The sequence below is a fragment of the Salmo salar genome, chromosome ssa13 (assembly GCF_905237065.1).
Source record: "Salmo salar chromosome ssa13, Ssal_v3.1, whole genome shotgun sequence".
In the NCBI taxonomy this organism is placed as follows: Eukaryota; Metazoa; Chordata; class Actinopteri; order Salmoniformes; family Salmonidae; genus Salmo; species Salmo salar.
Genome location: NC_059454.1, coordinates 36321769 through 36349283, shown reverse-complemented (window position 1 = coordinate 36349283; position 27515 = coordinate 36321769). Strand labels below are relative to the sequence as shown.

At 50.5% G+C, this 27515-nt stretch overlaps 1 protein-coding gene and 1 pseudogene across 2 annotated transcripts; one reads left to right on the top strand and one right to left on the bottom strand.

The window, feature by feature from the left end:
• Nucleotides 1–1322: 1322 nt before the first annotated feature.
• Nucleotides 1323–27305, top strand: LOC106567209 (CDK5 and ABL1 enzyme substrate 2). Of its 2 annotated transcripts, XM_045693227.1 has the most exons (9): nucleotides 1323–1905; nucleotides 2822–2917; nucleotides 20149–20226; nucleotides 20363–20468; nucleotides 20547–20718; nucleotides 20863–20960; nucleotides 23198–23304; nucleotides 25090–25294; nucleotides 25457–27305. In XM_045693227.1, the coding sequence occupies exons 1-9, from the start codon at nucleotides 1331–1333 to the stop codon at nucleotides 25595–25597; spliced, it is 1578 nt and encodes a 525-aa protein (XP_045549183.1). In that variant the 5' UTR covers nucleotides 1323–1330; the 3' UTR covers nucleotides 25598–27305. The 2 variants fall into 2 exon arrangements, with proteins under 2 accessions (XP_045549183.1, XP_013991705.2); XM_014136230.2 differs by lacking the exon at nucleotides 20149–20226 and having other exon boundaries at nucleotides 25457–27304.
• LOC106567310 (deoxynucleotidyltransferase terminal-interacting protein 1-like) lies at nucleotides 6568–7862 on the bottom strand (annotated as a pseudogene).
• Nucleotides 27306–27515: the final 210 nt, after the last annotated feature.

Sequence of the window (27515 nt, the reverse complement as noted above, 5' to 3'; positions counted from 1 at the left end):
GGTAAACAGCTCAAATCCTGTCTCATGTAGCAGTGGATCAGTGGATTATGAAACACTACTCTGTTGGCTGCTGGCACCTGAGTCCAGCCAGAGGTCATTGGGCCAGGTGGGGCTTTGTGCACAAAATTATTTATTATTTATCATCATTTTCAACAGAAAACAGTTCACTTCCCAGCCACTCTTATCTCATATAGGGGCACAATATTGAAAATCTGCAGCACAATGTAATTCAATATAAATGATCACCGACCTTCTCAATATAGTTGGCGATTATAAATAAGATCCCTATGCTTACCATGAAGTGCACTGATTGGTGAAATGAAATGAGTAATAGGACCATAATAATTTATGTAAAAATATATTGGTTAAGATTTCCAAAGATGTCCAACGTTTTGCTGAATAAATGCATAGGGTCTAATGTATAACAATACCTTGGCTATGCCTATGATGTATCTCTCCGTTGTACCTACAGTATGTATCTCTATCCATTGTAACGATGTATCTCTCCGTTGTACCTACAGTATGTATCTCTATCCATTGTAACGATGTATCTATCCGTTGTACCTACAGTATGTATCTCTATCCATTGTAACGATGTATCTACCAGTTGTTACAAATCTCTCTCTAGCATCTGTGGTCCTCTGAAGCTTAGTTGGTAGAGCATTGCTTTGGATGCCAGGATAGTTTGTTCATCCCCATGCATAAAACATATGCACACAGGACATAGTTCGCTTTAGATAAAAGCCTCTGCTAAATGGCATATATACACTGAGTGTACAAAACATTAAGGACACCTGCTCTTTCCATGACAGACTGACAAGGTGAAAGCTATGACCCCTTATTGATATTACTTGTTACATCTGCCTCAATCAGTGTAGATGAAGGGAGGAGGCTGGTTAAAGAATGATTGTTAAGCCTTGGGCAATTGAGACATGGATTGTGTGTGTGTGCCATTCAGAGGGTGAATGGGCAAGAAACATATTGAAGTGCATTTGAACAGGGTTGTACCAATAACTGCAACGCTTTCCCTTATGTATCAAGAATGGTCCACCAAACAAAGGACATCCAGCCAAATTGACACAACTGTGGGAAGCATTGGAGTCAAAATCGGCCAGCATCCCTGTGGAACGCTTTCGACACCTTGCAGAGGCCATGTCCCGACAAATTGAGGCTGTTCTGTGGGCAAAAGGGGTTCCTAATGTTTGGTATACTCAGTGTACATCTCACAGCCAATCCGCTAGAACGAACTTATTTACATAATGATACGTCTGAACCAATCCTCTTATGGTGGGTGTGGAGTTGTCCTCTCGCCGGCTAAATTCGTTCCTCAATGCGCACTATCAATCATTATAGTACTAGAATGGCGACTGCTGCGTGCGGTCGTCAGTGTAAAACAGGCGGTAATACTGCCAAATCACAAAAAGAACACCTGCGAAAAGGTAAAGACTCACAACGGAGACAGGCGGCTCTTTCTTTCTTGAACAACATATCTCTAGACGGACGACCTTTATATCATCTCAGCAATGGAAACCTCGGTCAAAGGGACGCCGCCGAGCTCCGAAGTCGAGACGCCGCCGGGGCACAGGCGATTGGACACCCTCAATTTTCACCGTGCACCTACGGAACCTTCCCCCATGTATCACCCTACTTGGCCGGTGGCGCTGCTACTACTGTGGCGGGGATTGGGGGACTGAGCCCAGTCCTACCTAATTTGGGTATGTCTACAGACACGGACGCAAGTGTTGCTGTGGGGTGCCGTGAGGTGTTGTTTGAGGGTGTAGACACTATAGTACCCCCAGATACCTCCCTGTCCCCCATTTCTGGACCTCAGACCTTCAATCCAATTGCCAAATCGCCATCTGTGCTCCTGACTCTGAATTCCGTGCCGGGGGATACACGTCAAAGGTGGGACATATTATCTAGATACTCAATTTTTATTAGGATGGTAAACAATCAGGGATCTGTCATGATGACCATCCGTCGGGACTGTAGGTGTAACTAAATGCTTTTGTATTCATTGTAACAAACATTGGCTGTTTCAACGTTTGACAGAATAGGCCTGATTTATAAAGGTGTTCTTACTTCCGCATATTGCCAACAGGTACTTTCATTATAGAAATCAATGGTTATTCAAATGGGAACAGTTTACTAGACCTACCTTCGAAATTGTCGTTTAAAAAAAGCAACGTTTTTCTCAAGGCAATAATATTATGATTATATATTTTTATATTGTCAGCTGCCCCATTTGAGAAAATCGTATCTGCCTGTCAAGGTCCGATTAAAAAAAACAACCTTGCAGGCAGCTACAAGTGCTGCACAGTATATCCCTAAGTAAAACTAAAGGCTCATCCAATTATTTGATATAGTTATTACATATTTTGTTTATTGGGTTGCTTATTTTAACAAATTTATCTGCTGTTTGTGTAAGTAAACATTACAATAATTGTCAGATCTTGTCCTGTGTTTTCATCTCTCCCTCCCCCACCCCACATTTTTCTGTCTTTCTCTCCTTCTCTCTGATCATCTTTTTTTTTAAAACAGACAATTACTTAAATGACTTCAATTCCCTGTCACATAAGATTGTAATTTTGGCTTTGTTATTCAAATATGTGATGTATAGAAATCTACAAGGTCTTCCTTTTATTTATTATTTCAAGAACATTGTTAATTCCCCTCATGTACAGACTTGGTTTACTTCCATATTCTACAACTCACTGAGAAATGATATGGTACTGCTTGCTATCTGTTGGTCCAGACATTAGACATGACAAATGTTGATGTTTTAATTGACATATTTTTGGGGTACTCCATTTTGTCGTAGATCACGGAATCATTCGGGCTCTCCAGGACCCGCAAGGGTGGCCAAGAAGGTCCACTTTATCAAGAGTATGAGGCAATATGACACAAGAGGCAGCAGGTGAGTTAAAGTAGTAGATGAGAATGCAGAAGATGTTGAGCAAACCATTATTCTAATGGAATTGACAACCAAAACATAACACTTTCTTCTGTAGACTCAGTGAGTGGGATCAAGAAAGGCATTCTAAGTGGCATTTTTGTGAACTCCATGACATACAGTCAATTAGTTACAATGAATTGATCATTGTAATGTCTAGAACAGAGGGAAGAAGATTGCAAAGGCCTTAAGAGTTTAGTCCATGAAGTTACTTCACAGCCAGTTCCATACTAAGCCCTGTTGCAATGCGAACGTATACATTTGGCTTTTAACTAAGAGACCTGCTGGAACTTAGATCGCTCACTTGGCTAGACCCCTAAATGAGTAACAGCAGGACTGTGTGAATTGAATCACTCTTGGAAACAAATCAAAACACCAAAGAGGTGTCCTGTGGAAATATAACCCTCTCTGGCAATAACAGTAAAACCCTTATGTAAGATGGGACTGAAATACCACGCTCAGGCTGCACCCAGCCTATTCTATCTCCGTTGAACTTTGTCTCTTACTCAATGTGTTTTCGTGAGTGAGTATAGGGCTACGGCTACAGCTGTTAGGTTGTCTTTAGAAAGAAAAGTTCCCCTGGGGACATGCATATAAGACATGCATCTAATCTGTTTCAACAAGGCAAAAACAGTTTTAGAACCCCACTCATTTCACCCTACCTGAAGATTACTTCATCATAGACAATATCACACCCATAGTCTCCTGTGTATCATGTGTCCAAAATGTGAATACAGTATCGCATGTTGCTGAACGTTGTAAGATCGTTTAGCAATAACCAGACCCATGTATTTAGAGTTGGGACACTGAGGTTTCTGCATTATGTGACCATTTTTATATGGCACTGCAGCCATGTTAGCGCCCCATGAACAGCCTCAATTTGTCGGGGCATGGACTACAATGTGTTGAAAGCGTTCCACAGGGATGCTGGCCCGTGTTGACTACAGTGCCTCCCACAGTTGTCAAGTTGGCTGGATGTCCTTTGGGTGGTGGACCATTCTTGATACACACGGGAAACTGTTGGTTGCAGTTCTTGACACAAACCAGCGCGCCTGGCACCTACCATACCCCATTCAAAGGCACTTAAATCTTTTGTCTTGCCCATTCATCCTCTGAATGGCACACATACACAATCCATGTCTCTATTGTCTCAAGGCTTACAAAGCCTTCATTTGACCTGCCTCCTCCCCTTTACCTACACTGATTGATGTGGATTTAACAAGTGACATTTATAAGGTAGCACCTTTACCTGTTTAGTCTATGTTATGGAACAAGCAGGTGTTCCTAATGTTTTGTACACATGGTGTAATGTCTAAAATGAGCATTATAGTACATTTACATGACACTTCAAAATGATATGGAGCCATGTTAGTGCTCCATTAGCATGGGGAAATAATAAAAAAATATTATGTAACTGAATGTCTAGAATTGGAACAATATTAAACATTCTAAAAGGTGGCCCAACTCTTTAATATATGGCTCTGGCAATAACCAGTTTCCCAACAATTCTGCTTATGAACTTGTATTTAGTCTATACAGAGCATTGAAGTAACTGTAAAACTACTGGAGTGGATGAGAAAGGGGATTTAAAAAGTGTATGTATTTCCCCCTTGGTGAGATAAGCTTCTCTTATCCAAGGTCTGGCCCGAGCTTTAGCTGCAAGGCTGAAATCCCAAAGGAGAGGCCGCGGCGCTGGCTGACGTTGTATGTTATTGACCGGTGTGTTGTGAGGACTGGCGCCTTTAGCGGCTGTGTGTAGATTTAGGCTGTTTATAGATAGGCCTAAGTGCTATGGCTGGGTGTTTACAGCTGCTTTGAGCTTACTCTGTAAACTGTTAGCAGATGTATACTGCATTGGTTGCATACACGTTTTGTGTAGTTTCTCACTCAAAAATGTCTTCTCCCGTGCTGCGGTTGACTGGCTGAAGTAGCTTTGTTGGCTGACGCTGTTTACATTGTTTTTGTCCTGGTAATGTACATTTTATATTTTAGTCATTTAGCAGACGCTCTTATCCGGAGCGACTTACAGTTAGTACATTCAACTTAAGATGGCGAGGTGGGACAACCACATATCACATTCATAGTAAGTACATTTTTCCTCAAAGTACACTACATGGCCAAAAGTATGTGGACACCTGCATTTCGAACACCTCATTCCAAAAGCATGGTCATTAATATGGAGTTGGGCCCCCTTTTTGCTGCTATAACAGCGTCCAGTCTTCTGGGAAGGCTTTCCACTAGATGTTGGAACATTGCTGTAGGGACTTGCTTCCATTCAGCCATGAGCATTAGTGAGGTCGGGCACTGATGTTGTGCGACTAGGCCTGGCTTGCAGTCAGCGTTCTAATTCATCCCAAAGGTGTTCGATGGGGTTGAGGTCAGGGCTCTGTGCAAACCAGTCAAGTTCTTCCACACGATCTCAACAAGCCATTTCTGTATGGACCTCGCTTTGCACAGGGGCATTTTCATGCTGAAACAGGAAAGGGCCTTCCCCAAACTGTTGCCACAAAGTTGGAAGCACAGAATTGTCTAGAATGTCATTGTATGCTGTAGCAAGATTTCCCTTCACTGGAATTAAGGGGCCTAGCCCGAACCATGAAAAACAGCCCCAGACTATTATTCCTTCTCCACCAAACTTTACAGTTGTCATTATGCATTCAGGCAGGTAGTGTTCTCATGGCATCCGCCAAACCCAGATTTGTCTGTTGGACTGCCAGATGGTAAAGGGTGATTCATCACTCCAGAGAATGAGTTTCCACTGCTTCAGAGTCCAATGTGCGGCGAGCTTTTACACCACTCCAGCCGAACGCTTGGCATTGCGCATGGTGATCTTAGGCTTGTGTGCGGCTGCTCGGCCATGGAAACCCATTTCATGGAGCTCCCGATGAACAGTTCTTGTGCTGACGTTGCTTCTAGAGGCAGTTTGGAACTCTGTAGTGAGTGTCGCAACCGAGGACAGACAATTTTTTTTACGAGGTTCGGCACCAGTTCTGTGAGCTTGTGGCCTACTGCTTCGCGGCTGATCCGTTGTTACTCCTAGACAATTCCACTTCACAATAAGAAGAGCACTTACAAGTGACCGGGTCAGCTCTAGCAGGGAAGAAATTTGATGAACTGACTTGTTGGAAAGGTTGCATTCTATGACGGTGCCACGTTGAAAGTCATTGAGCTCTTCAGTAAGGCCATTCTAATGCCAATGTTTGTCTTTGAAGATTACGTGGCTGTGTGCTCGATTTTATACACCTGTCAGCAACGGTGTGGCTGAAATAACCAAATCCAGTGATTTGAAGGGATGTCCACATACTTTTGGCCTTGTAGTGTAGTTATCAGCAAAGTCTGAGCTAGTAAGAGGGAAAAGAGTCAAGTGTGATTGTGTTTTTTATTTTTTGGGAGGTGCTGTGGGATTATTTAACATGTTTTTGGAAGATGGTCAGGGACTTTGCTGTCCTAGCTTAATTTATATTTTAGTCAGATGCTCTTCTCCAGAGTGACTTACAGGAGTAATTAGGGTTAAGCGTCTTGCTCAAGGTCACATCGACAGATTTTTCACCTAGTCGGCTTGGGGATTCGAACCAGCAACCTTTTGGTTACTGGCCCAATGCTCTTAACTGCTAGGCTACCTGCCGCCCACAAAATGGTGCCCTTTAGTGGACTACTTTTGTACAGGGCCCATAGGGCCAGAGAACAGGGTGCCCTTTGCTGACTAGGACTTTATTTCTTCCCTGAACTCTGGGCTTCCGTGGCCTTCTGCATCTTCTCAATCATCTTCCCGGGAACTGTAAAATGCTTCAGTACAACTGTGGTCATTTTCAGGTCAGGGCAATGTTTGTAATCGTTACTCAGAGACAGGTCCTGGACATACTCTTCAATAAGAAGATGGGCCATTTCCACCTGTGGCTCTCATGTGCTGTCTCTCTGCCAACCAGTGTTTGTCCTGGGCATCGGCTGTATACTTGAGGTCAGCATGTTTGATGTAAGTCCTTCCTCTGGTGCCACCCATTCCTAAAGCCTTGTTTGCTCTGGACCCAAGAACAAATGTGCTCTCTTCATTCAGTCTGGAAGGGTCCCATATTGGTCCCTCATGCGCTATGGACTCTGATGTTTGGCTTAGGCATATTGCTATATGTAACAAGCTTGTCAGAGGAACTGACAGGAGCTGTTGTGCGCCCTTTCCGCTTTTTTGGAACAGGGCTGGTCCTTTGACTGGCCTCATCCTCCAGTTACGCCCGCTTGCCTGGAGGCTCAGGACCAGGACTTGCCACTGCCTCTTTGTCCCCATCTGAGAAGACCTGTTTGGCAGTTTCTGCAGGCTTCTCGTATCAGTTGCTCGGTCTGTATGTCCTCTTCAAAGTTCCTCTTCAGGAAGAAGCTGGTTCCACCATTGGGGTGCCAGGACAGAGAAGAGGTTGGGCTGAGCGGGAGCTGCCCTCCCTTAGGGGTGGGAGGACCAAGAGACCAGAGGTGGCAGAACGGAGTACTCTGGTTGTGTTAGTAGGGTTTGAGCAGAACCTGAAAGTAGGGAGAGGCAGTTCCTCTTGCGTCTCCGTAGGCAAGTACCATGGTCTTGTAGTGGATGCGAGCTTCTACTGGAAGCCAGTGGAGGAGTGGTGACATGGGAGAATTTGGGAAGGTTGAACACCAGGCATGCTGCAGTGTTCTGGATAAATTGTAGGGATTTGATGGCACAAGCGGGGAGCTCAGCCAACAGTGAGTTGCAGTAGTCCAGACGGGAGAAAACAAGTGTCTGGATTAAGACCTGCGCCGCTTCCTGTGTGAGAGAGGGTCGTACTCTACAGATGTGGTAGAGCATGAACGAGCAGGAGCAAGTCACTGCTTTGATGTTTATTGTCTGCGGTCACGCCAAGGTTTTTTGCGTTCTGGAGTGGGACACCGTGGAGTTGTCAACCATGATGGAGCGGTCTTGGAGCTGACGGGCCTTCCCCAGGAGGAAGAACCTGAAATGCCCAGTCCCTGAGGGTGGAGAGGAGGATCTGATGGTTCACGGTGTCGAAGGCAGCGGATAGATCTAGGAGGATGAGAACAGAGGAGAGAATCAGCTTTGGCAGTGCTGTAAGCCTCCGTGACACAGTGCTCATCTCTATGTCAGTCTTGGTTAAGTGACCCGTCTTGAAGCCTGACTGGTTAGGGTCAAGAATGTTGTTCTGAGCGAGTTAGTGAGATAGTTGGTCAGAGACGGCACGCTCAAGTGTTTTGGAAAGAAAAGAAAGAAGGCATACTGGTCTGTAGTTTTTTTTTTACATCAGAGGGGTCAAGTGTTGGTTTCATGAGGAAAGGAGTGACTCAGGCCTTTTTGAAGTCTGAGGGGATGCAGCCAGTGGTCAGGGATGAGGGAGGGGATGGGGTAGTGGTCAGGGATGAGGGAGGGGATGGGGTAGTGGTCAGGGATGAGGGAGGGATGGGGTAGTGGTCAGGGATGAGGGAGGGGATGGGGTAGTGTGGAGGGGATTGGGTAGTGTGGCAGGGATGAGGAATGGGAGGAGGGGATGGGGTAGTGTGGCAGGGATGAGGAATGGGAGGAGGGGGTAGTGGTCAGGGATGAGGAGGGGATGGGGTAGTGTGGCAGGGGATGGGGTAGTGTGGCAGGGATGAGGAGGGGATGGGGTAGTGGTCAGGGATGAGGAGGTGATGAGGTAGTGTGGAGGGGATGGGGTAGTGGTCAGGGATGAGGGAGGGGATGGGGTAGTGTGGAGGGGATTGGGTAGTGTGGCAGGGATGAGGAATGGGAGGAGGGGATGGGGTAGTGTGGCAGGGATGAGGAATGGGAGGAGGGGGTAGTGGTCAGGGATGAGGAGGGGATGGGGTAGTGTGGCAGGGGATGGGGTAGTGTGGCAGGGATGAGGAGGGGATGGGGTAGTGGTCAGGGATGAGGAGGTGATGAGGTAGTGTGGAGGGGATGGGGTAGTGGTCAGGGATGAGGGAGGGGATGGGGTAGTGTGGAGGGGATTGGGTAGTGTGGCAGGGATGAGGAATGGGAGGAGGGGATGGGGTAGTGTGGCAGGGATGAGGAATGGGAGGAGGGGGTAGTGGTCAGGGATGAGGAGGGGATGGGGTAGTGTGGCAGGGGATGGGGTAGTGTGGCAGGGATGAGGAGGGGATGGGGTAGTGGTCAGGGATGAGGAGGTGATGAGGTAGTGTGGAGGGGATTGGGTAGTGTGGCAGGGATGAGGAAAGGGAAGAGGGGATGGGGTAGTGTGGCAGGGATGAGGAATGGGAGGAGGGGATGGGGTAGTGTGGCAGGGATGAGGAATGGGAGGAGGGGGTAGTGGTCAGGGATGAGGAGGGGATGGGGTAGTGTGGCAGGGGATGGGGTAGTGTGGCAGGGATGAGGAGGGGATGGGGTAGTGGTCAGGGATGAGGAGGTGATGAGGTAGTGTGGAGGGGATGGGGTAGTGGTCAGGGATGAGGAGGGGATGGGGTAGTGTGGAGGGGATTGGGTAGTGTGGCAGGGATGAGGAATGGGAGGAGGGGATGGGGTAGTGTGGCAGGGATGAGGAATGGGAGGAGGGGGTAGTGGTCAGGGATGAGGAGGGGATGGGGTAGTGTGGCAGGGGATGGGGTAGTGTGGCAGGGATGAGGAGGGGATGGGGTAGTGGTCAGGGATGAGGAGGTGATGAGGTAGTGTGGAGGGGATTGGGTAGTGTGGCAGGGATGAGGAAAGGGAAGAGGGGATGGGGTAGTGTGGCAGGGATGAGGAATGGGAGGAGGGGATGGGGTAGTGTGGCAGGGATGAGGAACGGGAGGAGCGGATGGGGTAGTGGTCAGGGATGAGGAGGGGATGGGGTAGTGGTCAGGGATGGGGAATGGGAGGAGGGGATGGAGTAGTGGTCAGGGATGAGGAATGGGAGGAGGGGATGGGGTAGTGTGGCAGGGATGGGGATGGGGTAGTGTGGCAGGGATGAGGAATGGGAGGAGGGGATGGGGTAGTGGTCAGGGATGAGGAGGGGATGGGGTAGTGTGGAGGGGATGGGGTAGTGTGGCAGGGATGAGGAGGGGATGGGGTAGTGTGGCAGGGATGAGGAATGGGAGGAGGGGGTGTGGTAGTGGTCAGGGATGAGGAGGGGATGAGGTAGTGTGGAGGGGATTGGGTAGTGTGGCGGAGATGATGAATGGGAGGAGGGGATGGGGTAGTGTGGCAGGGATGAAGAATGGGTGGAGGGGATGGGGTAGTGGTCGGGGATGGGGTAGTGTGGAGGGGATTGGGTAGTGTGGCAGGGATGAGGAATGGGAGGAGGGGATGGGGTAGTGTGGCAGGGATGAAGAATGGGTGGAGGGGATAGGGTAGTGGTCGGGGATGAGTAATGGGAGGAGGGGATGGGGTAGTGGTCAGGGATGAGGAGGGGATGAGGTAGTGTGGAGGGGATTGGGTAGTGTGGCAGGGATGAGGACTGGGAGGAGGGGATGAGGTAGTGTGGAGGGGATTGGGTAGTGTGGCAGGGATGAGGAATGGGAGGAGGGGATGGGGTAGTGTGGCAGGGATGAGGAATGGGAGGAGGGGATGGGGTAGTGTGGCAGGGATGAGGAATGGGAGGAGGGGATGGGATAGTGTGGCAGGGATGAGGAATGGGAGGAGGGGATGGGATAGTGTGGCAGGGATGAGGAATGGGAGGAGGGGATGGGGTAGTGTGGCAGGGATGAGGAATGGGAGGAGGGGATGGGGTAGTGGTCAGGGATGAGGAATGGGAGGAGGGGATGGGGTAGTGTGGCAGGGATGAGGAATGGGAGGAGGGGATGGGGTAGTGTGGCAGGGATGAGGAATGGGAGGAGGCGATGGGGTAGTGGTCAGGGATGAGGAGGGGATGGGGTAGTAGTCAGGGATGAGGAGGGGATGGGGTAGTGGTCAGGGATGAGGAGGGGATATGGTAGTGTGGCAGGGTTGAGGGATGGGGTAGTGGTCAGGGATGTGGTAGTGTGGAGGGGATTGGGTAGTGTGGCATGGATGAGGAGTGGATGGGGTAGAGGTCAGGGATGAGGAGGGGATGGGGTAGTGTGGCAGGGGATGGGGTAGTGTGGCAGGGATGAGGAGGGGATGTGGTAGTGGTCAGGGATGAGGAGGGGATGGGGTAGTGTGGAGGGATTGGGTAGTGTGGTCAGGGATGAGGAATGGGAGGAGGGGATGGGGTAGTGTGGCAGGGATGAGGAATGGGAGGAGGGGATGGGGTAGTGTGGCGGGGATGGGGTAGTGTGGAGGGGATTGGGTAGTGTGGTCAGGGATGAGGAATGGGAGGAGGGATGGGGTAGTGTGGCAGGAATGGGAGGAGGGGATGGGGTAGTGTGGCAGGGATGAGGAATGGGAGTAGGGGATGGGGTAGTGTGGCAGGGATGAGGAATGGGAGGAGGGGATGGGGTAGTGTGGCAGGGATGAGGAATGGGAGGAGGGGATGGGGTAGTGTGGCAGGGATGAGGAATGGGAGGAGGGGATGGGGTAGTGTGGCAGGGATGAGGAATGGGAGGAGGGGATGGGGTAGTGTGGCAGGGATGAGGAATGGGAGGAGGCGGTGGGGTAGTGGTCAGGGATGAGGAGGGGATGGGGTAGTGGTCAGGGATGAGGAGGGGATGGGGTAGTGGTCAGGGATGAGGAGGGGATGGGGTAGTGGTCAGGGATGAGGAGGGGATGAGGTAGTGTGGAGGGGATTGGGTAGTGTGGCGGAGATGAGGAATGGGAGGAGGGGATGGGGTAGTGGTCAGGGATGAGGAATGGGAGGAGGGGATGGGGTAGTGTGGCAGGGATGAAGAATGGGAGGAGGGGATGGGGTAGTGTGGCAGGGATGAGGAATGGGAGGAGGGGTAGTGGTCAGGGATGAGGAGGGGATGGGGTAGTGTGGCAGGGGATGGGGTAGTGTGGCAGGGATGAGGAGGGGATGGGGTAGTGGTCAGGGATGAGGAGGTGATGGGGTAGTGTGGAGGGGATGGGGTAGTGGTCAGGGATGAGGAGGGGATGGGGTAGTGTGGAGGGGATTGGGTAGTGTGGCAGGGATGAGGAATGGGAGGAGGGGATGGGGTAGTGTGGCAGGGATGAGGAATGGGAGGAGGGGGTAGTGGTCAGGGATGAGGAGGGGATGGGGTAGTGTGGCAGGGGATGGGGTAGTGTGGCAGGGATGAGGAGGGGATGGGGTAGTGGTCAGGGATGAGGAGGTGATGAGGTAGTGTGGAGGGGATTGGGTAGTGTGGCAGGGATGAGGAAAGGGAGGAGGGGATGGGGTAGTGTGGCAGGGATGAGGAATGGGAGGAGGGGATGGGGTAGTGTGGCAGGGATGAGGAACGGGAGGAGCGGATGGGGTAGTGGTCAGGGATGAGGAGGGGATGGGGTAGTGGTCAGGGATGGGGAATGGGAGGAGGGGATGGAGTAGTGGTCAGGGATGAGGAATGGGAGGAGGGGATGGGGTAGTGTGGCAGGGATGGGGATGGGGTAGTGTGGCAGGGATGAGGAATGGGAGGAGGGGATGGGGTAGTGGTCAGGGATGAGGAGGGGATGGGGTAGTGTGGAGGGGATGGGGTAGTGTGGCAGGGATGAGGAGGGGATGGGGTAGTGTGGCAGGGATGAGGAATGGGAGGAGGGGGTGTGGTAGTGGTCAGGGATGAGGAGGGGATGAGGTAGTGTGGAGGGGATTGGGTAGTGTGGCGGGGATGATGAATGGGAGGAGGGGATGGGGTAGTGTGGCAGGGATGAAGAATGGGTGGAGGGGATAGGGTAGTGGTCGGGGATGGGGTAGTGTGGAGGGGATTGGGTAGTGTGGCAGGGATGAGGAATGGGAGGAGGGGATGGGGTAGTGTGGCAGGGATGAGGAATGGGTGGAGGGGATAGGGTAGTGGTCGGGGATGAGGAATGGGAGGAGGGGATGGGGTAGTGGTCAGGGATGAGGAGGGGATGAGGAGTGTGGAGGGGATTGGGTAGTGTGGCAGGGATGAGGAATGGGAGGAGGGGATGAGGTAGTGTGGAGGGGATTGGGTAGTGTGGCAGGGATGAGGAATGGGAGGAGGGGATGGGGTAGTGTGGCAGGGATGAGGAATGGGAGGAGGGGATGGGGTAGTGTGGCAGGGATGAGGAATGGGAGGAGGGGATGGGGTAGTGTGGCAGGGATGAGGAATGGGAGGAGGGGATGGGGTAGTGTGGCAGGGATGAGGAATGGGAGGAGGGGATGGGGTAGTGTGGCAGGGATGAGGAATGGGAGGAGGGGATGGGGTAGTGGTCAGGGATGAGGAATGGGAGGAGGGGATGGGGTAGTGTGGCAGGGATGAGGAATGGGAGGAGGCGATGGGGTAGGTGGCAGGGATGAGGAATGGGAGGAGGCGATGGGGTAGTGGTCAGGGATGAGGAGGGGATGGGGTAGTAGTCAGGGATGAGGAGGGGATGGGGTAGTGGTCAGGGATGAGGAGGGGATATGGTAGTGTGGCAGGGTTGAGGGATGGGGTAGTGGTCAGGGATGTGGTAGTGTGGAGGGGATTGGGTAGTGTGGCATGGATGAGGAGTGGATGGGGTAGAGGTCAGGGATGAGGAGGGGATGGGGTAGTGTGGCAGGGGATGGGGTAGTGTGGCAGGGATGAGGAGGGGATGTGGTAGTGGTCAGGGATGAGGAGGGGATGGGGTAGTGTGGAGGGGATTGGGTAGTGTGGTCAGGGATGAGGAATGGGAGGAGGGGATGGGGTAGTGTGGCAGGGATGAGGAATGGGAGGAGGGGATGGGGTAGTGTGGCGGGGATGGGGTAGTGTGGAGGGGATTGGGTAGTGTGGTCAGGGATGAGGAATGGGAGGAGGGGATGGGGTAGTGTGGCAGGAATGGGAGGAGGGGATGGGATAGTGTGGCAGGGATGAGGAATGGGAGTAGGGGATGGGATAGTGTGGCAGGGATGAGGAATGGGAGGAGGGGATGGGGTAGTGTGGCAGGGATGAGGAATGGGAGGAGGGGATGGGGTAGTGTGGCAGGGATGAGGAATGGGAGGAGGGGATGGGGTAGTGTGGCAGGGATGAGGAATGGGAGGAGGGGATGGGGTAGTGTGGCAGGGATGAGGAATGGGAGGAGGCGGTGGGGTAGTGGGCAGGGATGAGGAGGGAGGATGGGGTAGTGGTCAGGGATGAGGAGGGGATGGGGTAGTGGTCAGGGATGAGGAGGGGATGGGGTAGTGGTCAGGGATGAGGAGGGGATGGGGTAGTGTGGAGGGGATTGGGTAGTGTGGCGGAGATGAGGAATGGGAGGAGGGGATGGGGTAGTGGTCAGGGATGAGGAATGGGAGGAGGGGATGGGGTAGTGTGGCAGGGATGAAGAATGGGAGGAGGGGATGGGGTAGTGTGGCAGGGATGAGGAATGGGAGGAGGGGATGGGGTAGTGTGGCAGGGATGAGGAATGGAGGAGGAGGGATAGGGTAGTGGTCGGGGATGAGTAATGGGAGGAGGGGATGGGGTAGTGGTCAGGGATGAGGAGGGGATGAGGTAGTGTGGAGGGGATTGGGTAGTGTGGCAGGGGTTAGGAATGGGAGGAGGGGATGGGGTAGTGTGGCAGGGATGAGGAACGGAGAAGGGGATGGGGTAGTGGTCAGGGATGAGGAGGGGATGGGGTAGTGTGGAGGGGATTGGGTAGTGTGGCAGGGATGAGGAATGGGAGGAGGGGATGGGGTAGTGTGGCAGGGATGAGGAATCGGAGGATGGGGATGGGGTAGTGTGGCAGGGATGAGGAATGGGAGGAGGGGATGGGGTAGTGTGGCAGGGATGAGGAATGGGAGGAGGGGATGGGGTAGTGTGGCAGGGATGAGAATGGGAGGAGGGGATGGGGTAGTGGTCAGGGATGAGGAGGGGATGAGGTAGTGTGGAGGGGATTGGGTAGTGTGGCGGAGATGAGGAATGGGAGGAGGGGATGGGGTAGTGGTCAGGGATGAGGAATGGGAGGAGGGGATGGGGTAGTGTGGCAGGGATGAAGAATGGGAGGAGGGGATGGGGTAGTGTGGCAGGGATGAGGAATGGGAGGAGGGGATGGGGTAGTGTGGCAGGGATGAGGAATGGGAGGAGGGGATAGGGTAGTGGTCGGGGATGAGTAATGGGAGGAGGGGATGGGGTAGTGGTCAGGGATGAGGAGGGGATGAGGTAGTGTGGAGGGGATTGGGTAGTGTGGCAGGGGTTAGGAATGGGAGGAGGGGATGGGGTAGTGTGGCAGGGATGAGGAATCGGAGAAGGGGATGGGGTAGTGGTCAGGGATGAGGAGGGGATGAGGTAGTGTGGAGGGGATTGGGTAGTGTGGTCAGGGATGAGGAATGGGAGGAGGGGATGGGGTAGTGTGGCAGGGATGAGAATCGGAGGATGGGGATGGGGTAGTGTGGCAGGGATGAGGAATGGGAGGAGGGGATGGGGTAGTGTGGCAGGGATGAGGAATGGGAGGAGGGGATGGGGTAGTGTGGCAGGGATGAGGAATGGGAGGAGGGGATGGGGTAGTGTGGCAGGGATGAGGAATGGGAGGAGGGGATGGGGTAGTGGTCAGGGATGAGGAATGGGAGGAGGCGATGGGGTAGTGGTCAGGGATGAGGAATGGGAGGAGGGGATGGGGTAGTGGTCAGGGATGAGGAGGGGATGGGGTAGTAGTCAGGGATGAGGAGGGGATGGGGTAGTGGTCAGGGATGAGGAGGGGATGGGGTAGTGGTCAGGGATGAGGAGGGATATGGTAGTGTGGCAGGGTTGAGGGATGGGGTAGTGGTCAGGGATGTGGTAGTGTGGAGGGGATTGGGTAGTGTGGCAGGGATGAGGAGTGGATGGGGTAGTGGTCAGGGATGAGGAGGGGATGGGGTAGTGTGGCAGGGGATGGGGTAGTGTGGCAGGGATGAGGAGGGGATGGGGTAGTGGTCAGGGATGAGGAGGGATGGGGTAGTGGGGGTAGTGTGGTCAGGGATGAGGAATGGGAGGAGGGATGGGGTAGTGTGGCAGGGATGAGGAATGGGAGGAGGGAATGGGGTAGTGTGGCGGGGATTGGGTAGTGTGGCAGGGATGAGGAATGGGAGGAGGGGATGGGGTAGTGTGGCAGGGATGAGGAATGGGAGGAGGGATGGGGTAGTATGGCAGGGATGAGTAGGGGATGGGGTAGTGTGGTCAGGGATGAGGAATGGGAGGAGGGGATGGGGTAGTGTGGCAGGGATGAGGAATGGGAGGAGGGGATGGGGTAGTGTGGCGGGGATTGGGTAGTGTGGCAGGGATGAGGGAGGGGATGGGGTAGTAGTCAGGGATGAGGAGGGGATGGGGTAGTGTGGAGGGGATGAGGAATGGGAGGAGGGATGGGGTAGTATGGCAGGGATGTGTAGGGGATGGGGTAGTGTGGCAGGGATGAGGAATGGGAGGAGGGATGGGGTGGTATGGCAGGGATGAGTAGGGGATGGGGTAGTGTGGCAGGGATGAGGAATGGGAGGAGGGATGGGGTAGTATGGCAGGGATGAGTAGGGGATGGGGTAGTATGGCAGGGATGAGGAATGGGAGGAGAGGATGGGGTAGTGGTCAGGGATGAGGAGGGGATGGGGTAGTGTGGAGGGGATTGGGTGGTGTGGCAGGGATGAGGGAGTGGATGGGGTAATGTGGCAGGGATGAGGAATGGGAGGATGGGGTAGTGGTCAGGGATGAGGAATGGGAGGATGGGGTAGTGGTCAGGGATGAGGAATGGAAGGATGGGGTAGTGGTCAGGGATGAGGAATGGAAGGATGGGATGGGGTAGTGGTCAGGGATGAGGAATGGAAGGATGGGATGGGGTAGTGGTCAGGGATGAGGAATGGGAGGAGGGGATGGGGTAGTGTGGCAGGTTGTCTGGCGGCTGGACCTCACTAGTCGCATAATTTCATTTGTAGAGAGGGGAGAAAGGTCGAGGCATAGGGTAGTTCTGTGTGAGTGAGACCAGTGGACTCAATAGGCTGAGTTAATGAGGAGTGGAGGTTGTCAACTTTCTTTTCAAAGTGGTTTGAAAAAGTTGTCCTCAGAGAGGGTTGAGGATTAACGAGGGAGGAGAAGGTGGAAAAGAGTTTCTTCGGGTTAGAGGCAGAAGCTTGAAATTTATAGTGGTATAAGTGGCTTTAGCAGCAGATACAGAAGAAGTAGAGAGGAGGGAGTGAAAGGATGATAGGTCCTCAGGAAGTTTTCACTCAGCTGCCCACAGCCCTGTTCTGTAAACTCGCAATGAGTCACTCAGTCACGGAGCAGGAGGGGATGGTCGAGCCGGCCGGGAGGAAAGGGGACAGTGCAAGTCATAGGATGTGGAAAGGGAGGAGAGTAGGGTCGAAGAGGCAGAATCAAGAGACTGAAGGGAGAAGGGTTTAGCAGAAGGGAGAGATGATAGAAGAGAGAGTAGTGAGGGAGAGAGAGCGCAACGATTGCAATGGCGCATGATTATCTGAATAGGGGCTGAGTTGCTAGGGTTGGGGAACATGAGACAGAAAAGGAAACCGTAGTGATCAGAGACCTGGAGGGGGGTTACAGTGAGATTAGTAGGAGAACAGAGACCTGGAGGGGGGTTACAGTGAGATTAGTAGGAGAACAGAGACCTGGAGGGGGGTTACAGTGAGATTAGTAGGAGAACAGAGACCTGGAGGGGGGTTACAGTGAGATTAGTAGGAGAACAGAGACCTGGAGGGGGGGTTACAGTGAGATTAGTAGGAAAACAGAGACCTGGAGGGGGGTTGCCGTGAGATTAGTAGGAGAACAGAGACCTGGAGGGGGGGTTGCCGTGAGATTAGTAGGAGAACAGAGACCTGGAGGGGGGTTACAGTGAGATTAGTAGGAGAACAGAGACCTGGAGGGGGGGTTATAGTGAGATTAGTAGGAGAACAGAGACCTGGAGGGGGGTTGTAGTGAGATTAGTAGGAGAACAGAGACCTGGAGGGGGGTTGCAGTGAGATTAGTAGGAGAACAGAGACCTGGAGGGGGGTTGCAGTGAGATTAGTAGGAGAACAGAGACCTGGAGGGTTGCCGTGAGATTAGTAGGAGAACAGAGACCTGGAGGGGGGTTATAGTGAGATTAGTAGGAGAACAGAGACCTGGAGGGGGTTACAGTGAGATTAGTAGGAGAACAGAGACCTGGAGGGGGGTTACAGTGAGATTAGTAGGAGAACAGAGACCTGGAGGGGGGTTGCCGTGAGATTAGTAGGAGAACAGAGACCTGGAGGGGGGTTGCCGTGAGATTAGTAGGAGAACAGAGACCTGGAGGGGGGGTTGCCGTGAGATTAGTAGGAGAACAGAGACCTGGAGGGGGGTTACAGTGAGATTAGTAGGAGAACAGAGACCTGGAGGGGGAGTTGCCGTGAGATTAGTAGGAAAACAGAGACCTGGAGGGGGGTTGCAGTGAGATTAGTAGGAGAACAGAGACCTGGAGGGGGGTTGCAGTGAGATTAGTAGGAGAACAGAGACCTGGAGGGGGGTTGCCGTGAGATTAGTAGGAGAACAGAGACCTGGAGGGGGAGTTGCCGTGAGATTAGTAGGAAAACAGAGACCTGGAGGGGGGGTTGCAGTGAGATTAGTAGGAGAACAGAGACCTGGAGGGGGGTTGCAGTGAGATTAGTAGGAGAACAGAGACCTGGAGGGGGGTTGCCGTGAGATTAGTAGGAGAACAGAGACCTGGAGGGGGGTTGCAGTGAGATTAGTAGGAGAACAGAGACCTGGAGGGGGGTTGCAGTGAGATTAGTAGGAGAACAGAGACCTGGAGGGGGGTTGCCGTGAGATTAGTAGGAGAACAGAGACCTGGAGGGGGAGTTACAGTGAGATTAGTAGGAGAACAGAGACCTGGAGGGGGGGTTACAGTGAGATTAGTAGGAGAACAGAGACCTGGAGGGGGGTTGCCGTGAGATTAGTAGGAGAACAGAGACCTGGAGGGGGGTTACAGTGAGATTAGTAGGAGAACAGAGACCTGGAGGGGAGTTGCCGTGAGATTAGTAGGAGAACAGAGACCTGGAGGGGGTTGCAGTGAGATTAGTAGGAGAACAGAGACCTGGAGGGGGGTTGCAGTGAGATTAGTAGGAGAACAGAGACCTGGAGGGGGGTTGCAGTGAGATTAGTAGGAGAGCAGAGACCTGGAGGGGGGTTGCAGTGAGATTAGTAGGAGAACAGAGACCTGGAGGGGGTTGCCGTGAGATTAGTAGGAGAACAGAGACCTGGAGGGGGGTTGCCGTGAGATTAGTAGGAGAACAGAGACCTGGAGGGGGGTTACAGTGAGATTAGTAGGAGAACAGAGACCTGGAGGGGGGGTTGCAGTGAGATTAGTAGGAGAACAGAGACCTGGAGGGGGGTTGCAGTGAGATTAGTAGGAGAACAGAGACTTGGAGGGGGGTTACAGTGTGATTAGTAGGAGAACAGAGACCTGGAGGGGGGTTGCAGTGAGATTAGTAGGAGAACAGAGACCTGGAGGGGGGGTTACAGTGTGATTAGTAGGAGAACAGAGACCTGGAGGGGGGTTACAGTGAGATTAGTAGGAGAACAGAGACCTGGAGGGGGGTTGCAGTGAGATTAGTAGGAGAACAGAGACCTGGAGGGGGGTTACAGTGTGATTAGTAGGAGAACAGAGACCTGGAGGGGGGTTGCAGTGAGATTAGTAGGAGAACAGAGACCTGGAGGGGGTTGCAGTGAGATTAGTAGGAGAACAGAGACCTGGAGGGGGGTTGCCGTGATATTAGTAGGAGAACAGAGACCTGGAGGGGGGGTTGCCGTGAGATTAGTAGGAGAACAGAGACCTGGAGGGGAGTTGCCGTGAGATTAGTAGGAGAACAGAGACCTGGAGGGGGGGTTGCAGTGAGATTAGTAGGAGAACAGAGACCTGGAGGGGGGTTGCAGTGAGATTAGTAGGAGAACAGAGACCTGGAGGGGGGTTGCAGTGAGATTAGTAGGAGAACAGAGACCTGGAGGGGGGTTGCAGTGAGATTAGTAGGAGAACAGAGACCTGGAGGGGGTTACAGTGAGATTAGTAGGAGAACAGAGACCTGGAGGGGGTTGCAGTGAGATTAGTAGGAGAACAGAGACCTGGAGGGGGGTTACAGTGAGATTAGTAGGAGAACAGAGACCTGGAGGGGGGTTGCAGTGAGATTAGTAGGAGAACAGCCTCTAGTAAAGATGTCAAGCGTATTGCCTGCCTTGTGTACTTATTGTACTAATAAGTGCAGTACTAATGCTGTTTCTGTAGCCTGACACTGCGCATGTTTTGTGTGCCTGTACTTGCTATCTATGTCCTGCAGGATTATGCTGATTTGTGCCAAGCGGTCTCTATGTGCTGCTTTCTCAGTGCTGCCCTATGGAGAATGTATTCACCTCAGGTACAAACACACAACCCCAACCAACTACAGGTGTCATGTATCGCCCTCAGGAAAGGAGTTGTGTTATAATGATCTCTGGCTTTAATGTGGAGCTGCATGATGGTGACATGAGTAGTTTCTCTTCCTGCCCACCCAGTGACCCAAAGCTGGAGGCTCAGAGACAACGGCTGTCCTCTGGGGTTGCCTCTGACCTGTTCCCTGGCCTGGAGGGCCTTGGGGTGGAGCTAGGGGCATATGGAAAGGTAAGGTTGAACTGGAGAGTGCGATTACGTACGTTCAGGTCGGTGCTTTGTGATAGTTAACATGTCTTTCCTCATCAGACGGTATCGTACGCCCGATTCCTTTTCCCAACTAATGCCCTGGTGAGGTCGAAGAGCAGTGGACCACTAGAGCCCAGCACAACACAGACACCCCTGTCCCGTTACCGAGGCAATGGCCAGAAGAACTACACCAACCCGTCTCGACTCAACAGCACCATAGGACAGGACCCAAGTATGCTCCACTTCACTGGAATAGAGGCTTACATGCTCTCTCTCTCTCTCTCTCCTCTGGCAAATTGTTTTTGCAATCATTACTGTGTGTGTGTGTGTGTGTGTGTGTGTGTGTTCTCATTCGATTTAATCCCCATTTTTACAGGTATAGAAGACCTGGCAGACTATGATCCCTACCTACTCAGTGACCCTCAGTGGCCTTGTGGGAGACACAAGAGAGTTCTTATATTTGCATCCTATATGGTAAGCATTCATATACAATTATACATGTAACACACACCTCAACACATGACTTTGACTAGACAATACATCACAAGACACACTGACAGTCCAGAATACACTTATTTTGTACAGTGGCACCATTATAAACTAAAACGATAAAGCAATTTTATGACTAGTAAACTTTACTGCACATAATAAAAATGACATATTATACCATGGCATTGTTGAGTAATTGATTCTGATTGGCTTGAAGGGCATTCTAGAGCATGCGTTATTTCCCTATAACACACGGTACAATTAAATGGTTATATATCTTACATGTTCTGTGTTGGAACTGCTTTTAAAAGTGAAAGTCGAATTGAACACATTTATTGGCATTGTTGAATTTGATTTTCATAATGGCAAGCTAGGACTGATGGTTTGGTTAGCTAAACTACCAAGTCTATTTGGTTACTAAGGCAACTACTGTCAACTTGCTAGCTACTTCAGTGGATGTTGAACACATTTCTACTTGCAAATGAAAACATTTCTAGTGGTAAATTATAGCCATGGTATAAAAGGGATAATCAACTCGGGGCTCTACTCGTTTTCTGGAAAATAATGCAGAACACGCAGCCCCTTGTAGATGATGGAATATCTTACATGGAATCTCTATAAATAGGATGAAAGCAAAGTTCTCATATTTATCAATCAAATGTATTTATAAAGCCCTTTTTACATCGGCCGATGTCACAAAGTACTATACAGAAACCCAGCCTAAAACTCCAAACTGCAAGCAATGCAGATGTAGAAGCACCGTGGCTAGGAAAAACTCACTAGAAAGTCAGGAACCTAAGAAGAAACCTAGAGAGGGACCAGGCTCTGAGGGGTGACCAGTCTTCTTCTGGCTGTGCCGGGATGAGATTATAGCAGAACATGGCCAAGATGTTCAAACGTTCATAGATGACCAGCAGGGTCAAATAATAATCATAATCATCACAGTTGTTGTAGAGGGTGCAAGAGGTCAGCACCTCAGGAGTAAATGTCAGTTGGCTTTTCATAGCTGAGCGCTCAGAGTTAGAGACAGCAAGTGCGGTAGAGAGAGGGAGTCGAAAACAGCAGTTCCGGTACAAGGTAGCACGTCTTGTGAACAGGTCAGGGTTCCATAGCTGCAGGCAGAACAGTTGAAACTGGAGCAGCAGCACGACCAGGTGGACTGGGGACAGCAAGGAGTCATCAGGCCAGGTAATCCTGAGGCAAGGTCCCAGGGCTCAGGTCCTCCGGAAGGGGGTGAGAGTGTGAGAGAGAGAACTTAAATTCACCCAGGACACCGGATAAGACAGGAGAAATCCTCCAGATATAACAGACTGACCCTAGCCCCCCGACACACAAACTATTGCAGCATAAATACTGGAGACTGAGACAGGAGGGGTCAGGAGACACTGTGGCCCCGTCTGGCGATACCCCCAGACAGGGCCAACCAGGCAGGATATAACCCCACCCACTTTACCAAAGTACAGCCCCCACACCACTAGAGGGATATTTTCAAACCACCAATTTACTACCCTGAGAAAAGGCTGAATATAGCCCCCGAGGATCTCCCCCATGGCTCAAACCCGAGGGGGGCGCCAACCCGGACAGGACGATCATCTCAGTGACTCAGCCCACTCAAGTGACGCACCCCTCCTAGGGACGGCATGGAAGAGCACCAGTAAGCCAGTGACTCAGCCACTGTAACAGGGTTTGAGGCAGAAAATCCCAGTGGAGAGAGGGGAACCGGCCAGGCAGAGACAGCAAGGGCGGTTCGTCGCTCCAGTACCTTTCTGTTCACCTTCACACCCCTGGGCCAGACTACACTCAATTATAGGACCTACTGAAGAGATGAGTCTTCAATAAAGACTTAAAGGTCGAGACCGAGTCTGCGCTTTCACATGGATAGTCGGATGTTTCATAAAAATGGACCTCCATAGGAGAAAGCCCTGCCTCCAGCTGTTTGCTTACAAATTATAGGAACAATAAGGAGGCCTGCATCTTGTGACCGTAGCGTACGTGTAGGTATGTACGGCAGGAACAAATCGGAAAGATGGGTAGGAGCAAGCCCATGTAATGCTTTGTAGATTAGCAGTAAAACCTTGAAATCAGCCCTTGCCTTAACAGGAAGCCAGTGTAGAGAGGCTAGCACTGGAGTAATATGATACAATTGTGGGGTTCTAGTCAAGATTCTAACAGCTGTGTTTAGCACTAACTGAAGTTTATTTATCTTGTTCCCTGTCTTCCAGACGACTGTTATTGAGTATGTGAAGCCGTCGGACCTGAAAAAAGACATGAATGAGACGTTCAAGGAGAAGTTCCCCCATATCAAACTGACCCTCAGCAAGATAAGAAGGTGCAGACATGAACACAGATGTAACATGTCAACACACTATTTTTTTAAAATCCACTGTCTATATCTACAGTGAGGGGAAAAAAGTATTTGATCCCCTGCTGATTTTGTACATTTGCCCACTGACAAAGAAAGGATCAGTCTATAATTTGAATGGTAGGTTTATTTGAACAGTGAGAGACAGAATAACAACAAAAATATCCAGAAAAACGCATGTCAGAAATGTTATAAATTGATTAGCATTTTCATGAGGGAAATAAGTATTTGACCCCCTCTCAATCAGAAAGATTTCTGGCTCCCAGGTGTCTTTTATACAGGCAACGAGCTGAAATTAGGGGCACACTCTTAAAGGGAGTGCTCCTAACCGCAGCTTGTTACCTGTAAAAAAGACACCTGTCCACAGAAGCAATCAATCAATCAGATTCCAAACTCTCCACCATGGCCAAGACCAAAGAGCTCTCCAAGGATGTCAGGGACAAGATTGTAGACCTACACAAGGCTGGAATGGGCTACAAGACCATTGCCAAGCAGCTTGGTGAGAAGGTGACATTTGGTGCGATTATTCGCAAATGGAAGAAACACAAAAAACTGTCAGTATCCCTCGGCCTGGGGCTCCATGCAAGATCTCACCTCGTGGAGTTGCAATGATCATGAGAACGGTGAGGAATCAGCCCAGAACTACACGGGAGGATCTTGTCAATGATCTCAAGGCAGCTGGGACCATAGTCACCAAGAAAACAATTGGTAACACACTACGCCGTGAAGGACTGAAATCCTGCAGCGCCCGCAAGGTCCCCCTGCTCAAGAATACATATACATGCCCGTCTGAAGTCTGCCAATGAACATCTGAATGACTCAGAGGACAACTGGGTGAAAGTGCTGTGGTCAGATGAGACCAAAATGGAGCTCTTTGACATCAACTCAACTCGCTGTGTTTGGAGGAGGAGGAATGCTGCCTATGACCCCAAGAACACCATCTCCACCGTCAAACATGGAGGTGGAAACATTATGCTTGGGGGTGTTTTTCTGCTAAGGGGACAGGACAACTTCACTGCATCAAAGGGACGATGGACGGGGCCATGTACCATCAAATCTTGGGTGAGGACCTCCTTCCCTCAGCCAGGGCATTGAAAATGGGTCGTGGATGGGTATTCCAGCATGACAATGACCCAAAACACACGGCCAAGGCAACAAAGGAGTGGCTCAAGAAGAAGCACATTAAGGTCCTGGAGTGGCCTAGCCAGTCTCCAGACCTTAATCCCATAGAAAATCTGTGGAGGGAGCTGAAGGTTCGAGTTGCCAAACGTCAGCCTTGAAACCTTAATGACTTGGAGAAGATCTGCAAAGAGGAGTGGGACAAAATCCCTCCTGAGATGTGCGCAAACCTGGTGGCCCACTACAAGAAACGTCTGACCTCTGTGATTGCCAACAAGGGTTTTGCCACCAAGTACTAAGTCATGTTTTGCAGAGGGGTGAAATACTTATTTCCCTCAGGAAAATGCAAATCATTTTATAACATTTCTGACATGCGTTTTTCTGGATTTTTTTGTTATTCTGTCTCTCACTGTTCAGATAAACCTACTATTAAAATTATAGACCGATCATTTCTTTGTAAGTGGGCAAACGTACAAAATCAGCAGGGGATCAAATACTTTTTCCCCCCACTGTATGTCTGAAACTCCCCTTTGTATCTTTGTCTCCAAACCATGCATTTACAAATGCAAATCCTGCATACCTGCCTACCATGAACACCCATGTGTAACTGATAACCTCCCTCTTGTTTGACAGCCTGAAGCGGGACATGCGTGCGGTGGGAGAGGAGTGCAGTCTGCAGCCAGTCACGGTGGCCATGGCCTTTGTGTACTTTGAGAAGCTGGTGCTGCAGGGCCGCCTGAACAAGCAAAACAGGAAGCTGGTGTCTGCTGCCTGCGTCCTGCTGGCAGCCAAGATCAGCAGTGATCTGAAGAAGCAGGAGGTCCGACAGCTGATTGACGTGAGTGACGTAAATTCTTACATGTATATTTTAGTAATTTCTTACATGTACTTTTGCTCACTGGTTAACTAAGTTTGTTCTCTATTAATTGTTAGTGATCGTAGTTAGATTCATAGCCATCTTAACACTACCCCCCCCCCCCCGCCGTCCATGGTTGAGCAGAAGCTGGAGGAGCGTTTTCGTATAAACCGCCGGGAGTTGATTCCATTGGAGTTCCCTGTCCTGGTTGCCTTGGAGATGGGGCTCTACCTCCCTGACAGCAAGGTCATGCCGCACTACCGCAGGCTGGTGCAGCAGGGCTAGGCTGGAGCCTGGAGGTGGCCTGAATCACTGGCCTTGGGCCAGTTTGGATATTTAAGTCCTGGTGATATTGATTGGAAATGCTGATCCTGGATCATCACCTGGAGGGATGCATCTTCTTCCCTAGAATATGTTTAGGTGTAGCAGGTCAGCCCAGCTGACATGTCCCTTATTCAAATTGGGGGGGGAAAATGGTTTAGGTGCTCAATATTTATTTTGAATTGTTCTTTATCATGATATGACTTGATATGACGGATTAAGAGTATTTTCCGCAAAGATATTGGACTGATTTTTCTTTGTTTTGATTCTAATTGCGTCCACTTGTACCAAACTTATTTCTGTGGTGTGTATTGCATTCTGATCAATATATATTTTTTTTAAACCATGTTGTACAAACAGTACAAGTTAAATATTTATTGAAAAATAGCTCAAACTGGGTGTGGGGTGGCATACCAATGGGGGCGTCTTTAAGTACACACAGAGAGGAGGCTTTGATGTTGATGGTTGCCATATCAGTTTGAAATAATTTAATTTACTGTCCAAAGGTGCAGAAAAGTCATTTTTATGTGTAAATGGTGCCTGGTGGTGTTGTCTTTGCTCATTTATAGCTCAAATCAGTTTATTTGTTGCGTACACTGATTTGCAGATGTTATCGCAGGTGCAGCGAAATGCTTGTTTCTAGTTCCAACAGTGCAGTAATGTCTAGCAAAACAACACACCCAGATACAGTACCAGTCAAAAGTTTGGACACCTACTCATTCAAAGGTTTTTCTTTATTTTTACTATTTTCTACATTGTATAATAGTGAAGACATCAAAACTATGAAATAACACATATGGAATCATGTAGTAACCAAAAAAGTGTTAAACAAATCAAATCAAGTAGCCACCTGTTGCCAAGAGTGTGCAAAGCTGTTATCATTCTCTCAACCAGCTTCACTTTTCCAACAGTCTTGAAGGAGTTCCCACATATGCTGAGAATTTGTTGGCTCCTTTTCCTACACTCTGCGGTCCAACTCATCCCAAACCATCTCAATTGGGTTGAGGTTGGATTATTGTGGAGGCCAGGTCATCTGATGCAGCACTCCATCACTCTCCTTCTTGGTCAAATAGCCCTTACACAGTCTGGAAGTGTATTGGGTCATTGTTCTGTTGAAAGACAAATGATTGTCCCACTAAGTGCAAACCAGATGGGATGGCGTATCGCTGCAGAATGCTGTGGTAGCCATGCTGGTTAAGTGTGCCTTGAATTCTAAATAAATCACTGACAGTGTCACCAGCAAAGCACCAAGATGGGAACCACACATGCAGAGATCATCCGTTCACCTACTCTGTGACAAAGACACTGCATTTTGAACCCAAAATCTCAAATTTGAGAAGGACCGATTTCTACCTGTCTAATGTCCATTGCGCATGTTTCTTGGCCCAAGCAAGTCTCTTCTCATTGTTGTCCTGTAGTAGTGGTTTCATTGCAGCAATTTGACCAGGGCCTGATTCACTCAGTCTCCTCTGAACAGATCATGTTGTGTCTGTTACTTGAACTGTGAAGCATTTATTTGGACTGCAATTTCTGAGGCTGGTAACTCTCTAATGAACTGATCCTCTGCAGCAGAGGTAACTCTGGGTCTTCCTTTCCTGTGGCGGTCCTCATGAGAGCCAGTTTCGTCATAGTGCTTGATGGTTTTTGTGACTGCACTTGAAGAAACTTTCAAAGTTCTTGACATTTCCCAGATGGACTGACCTTCATGTCTTAAAGTAATGGACTGTCGTTTCTCTTTGCTTATTTGAGTTGTTCTTGCCATAATATAGACTTTGTATTTTACCAGATAGGGCTATTTTCTGTACACCAGCCTACATTGTCACAATACAACTGACCGGTGCAAACGCATTAAGAAGGAAAGAAATTCCACAAATTAACTTTT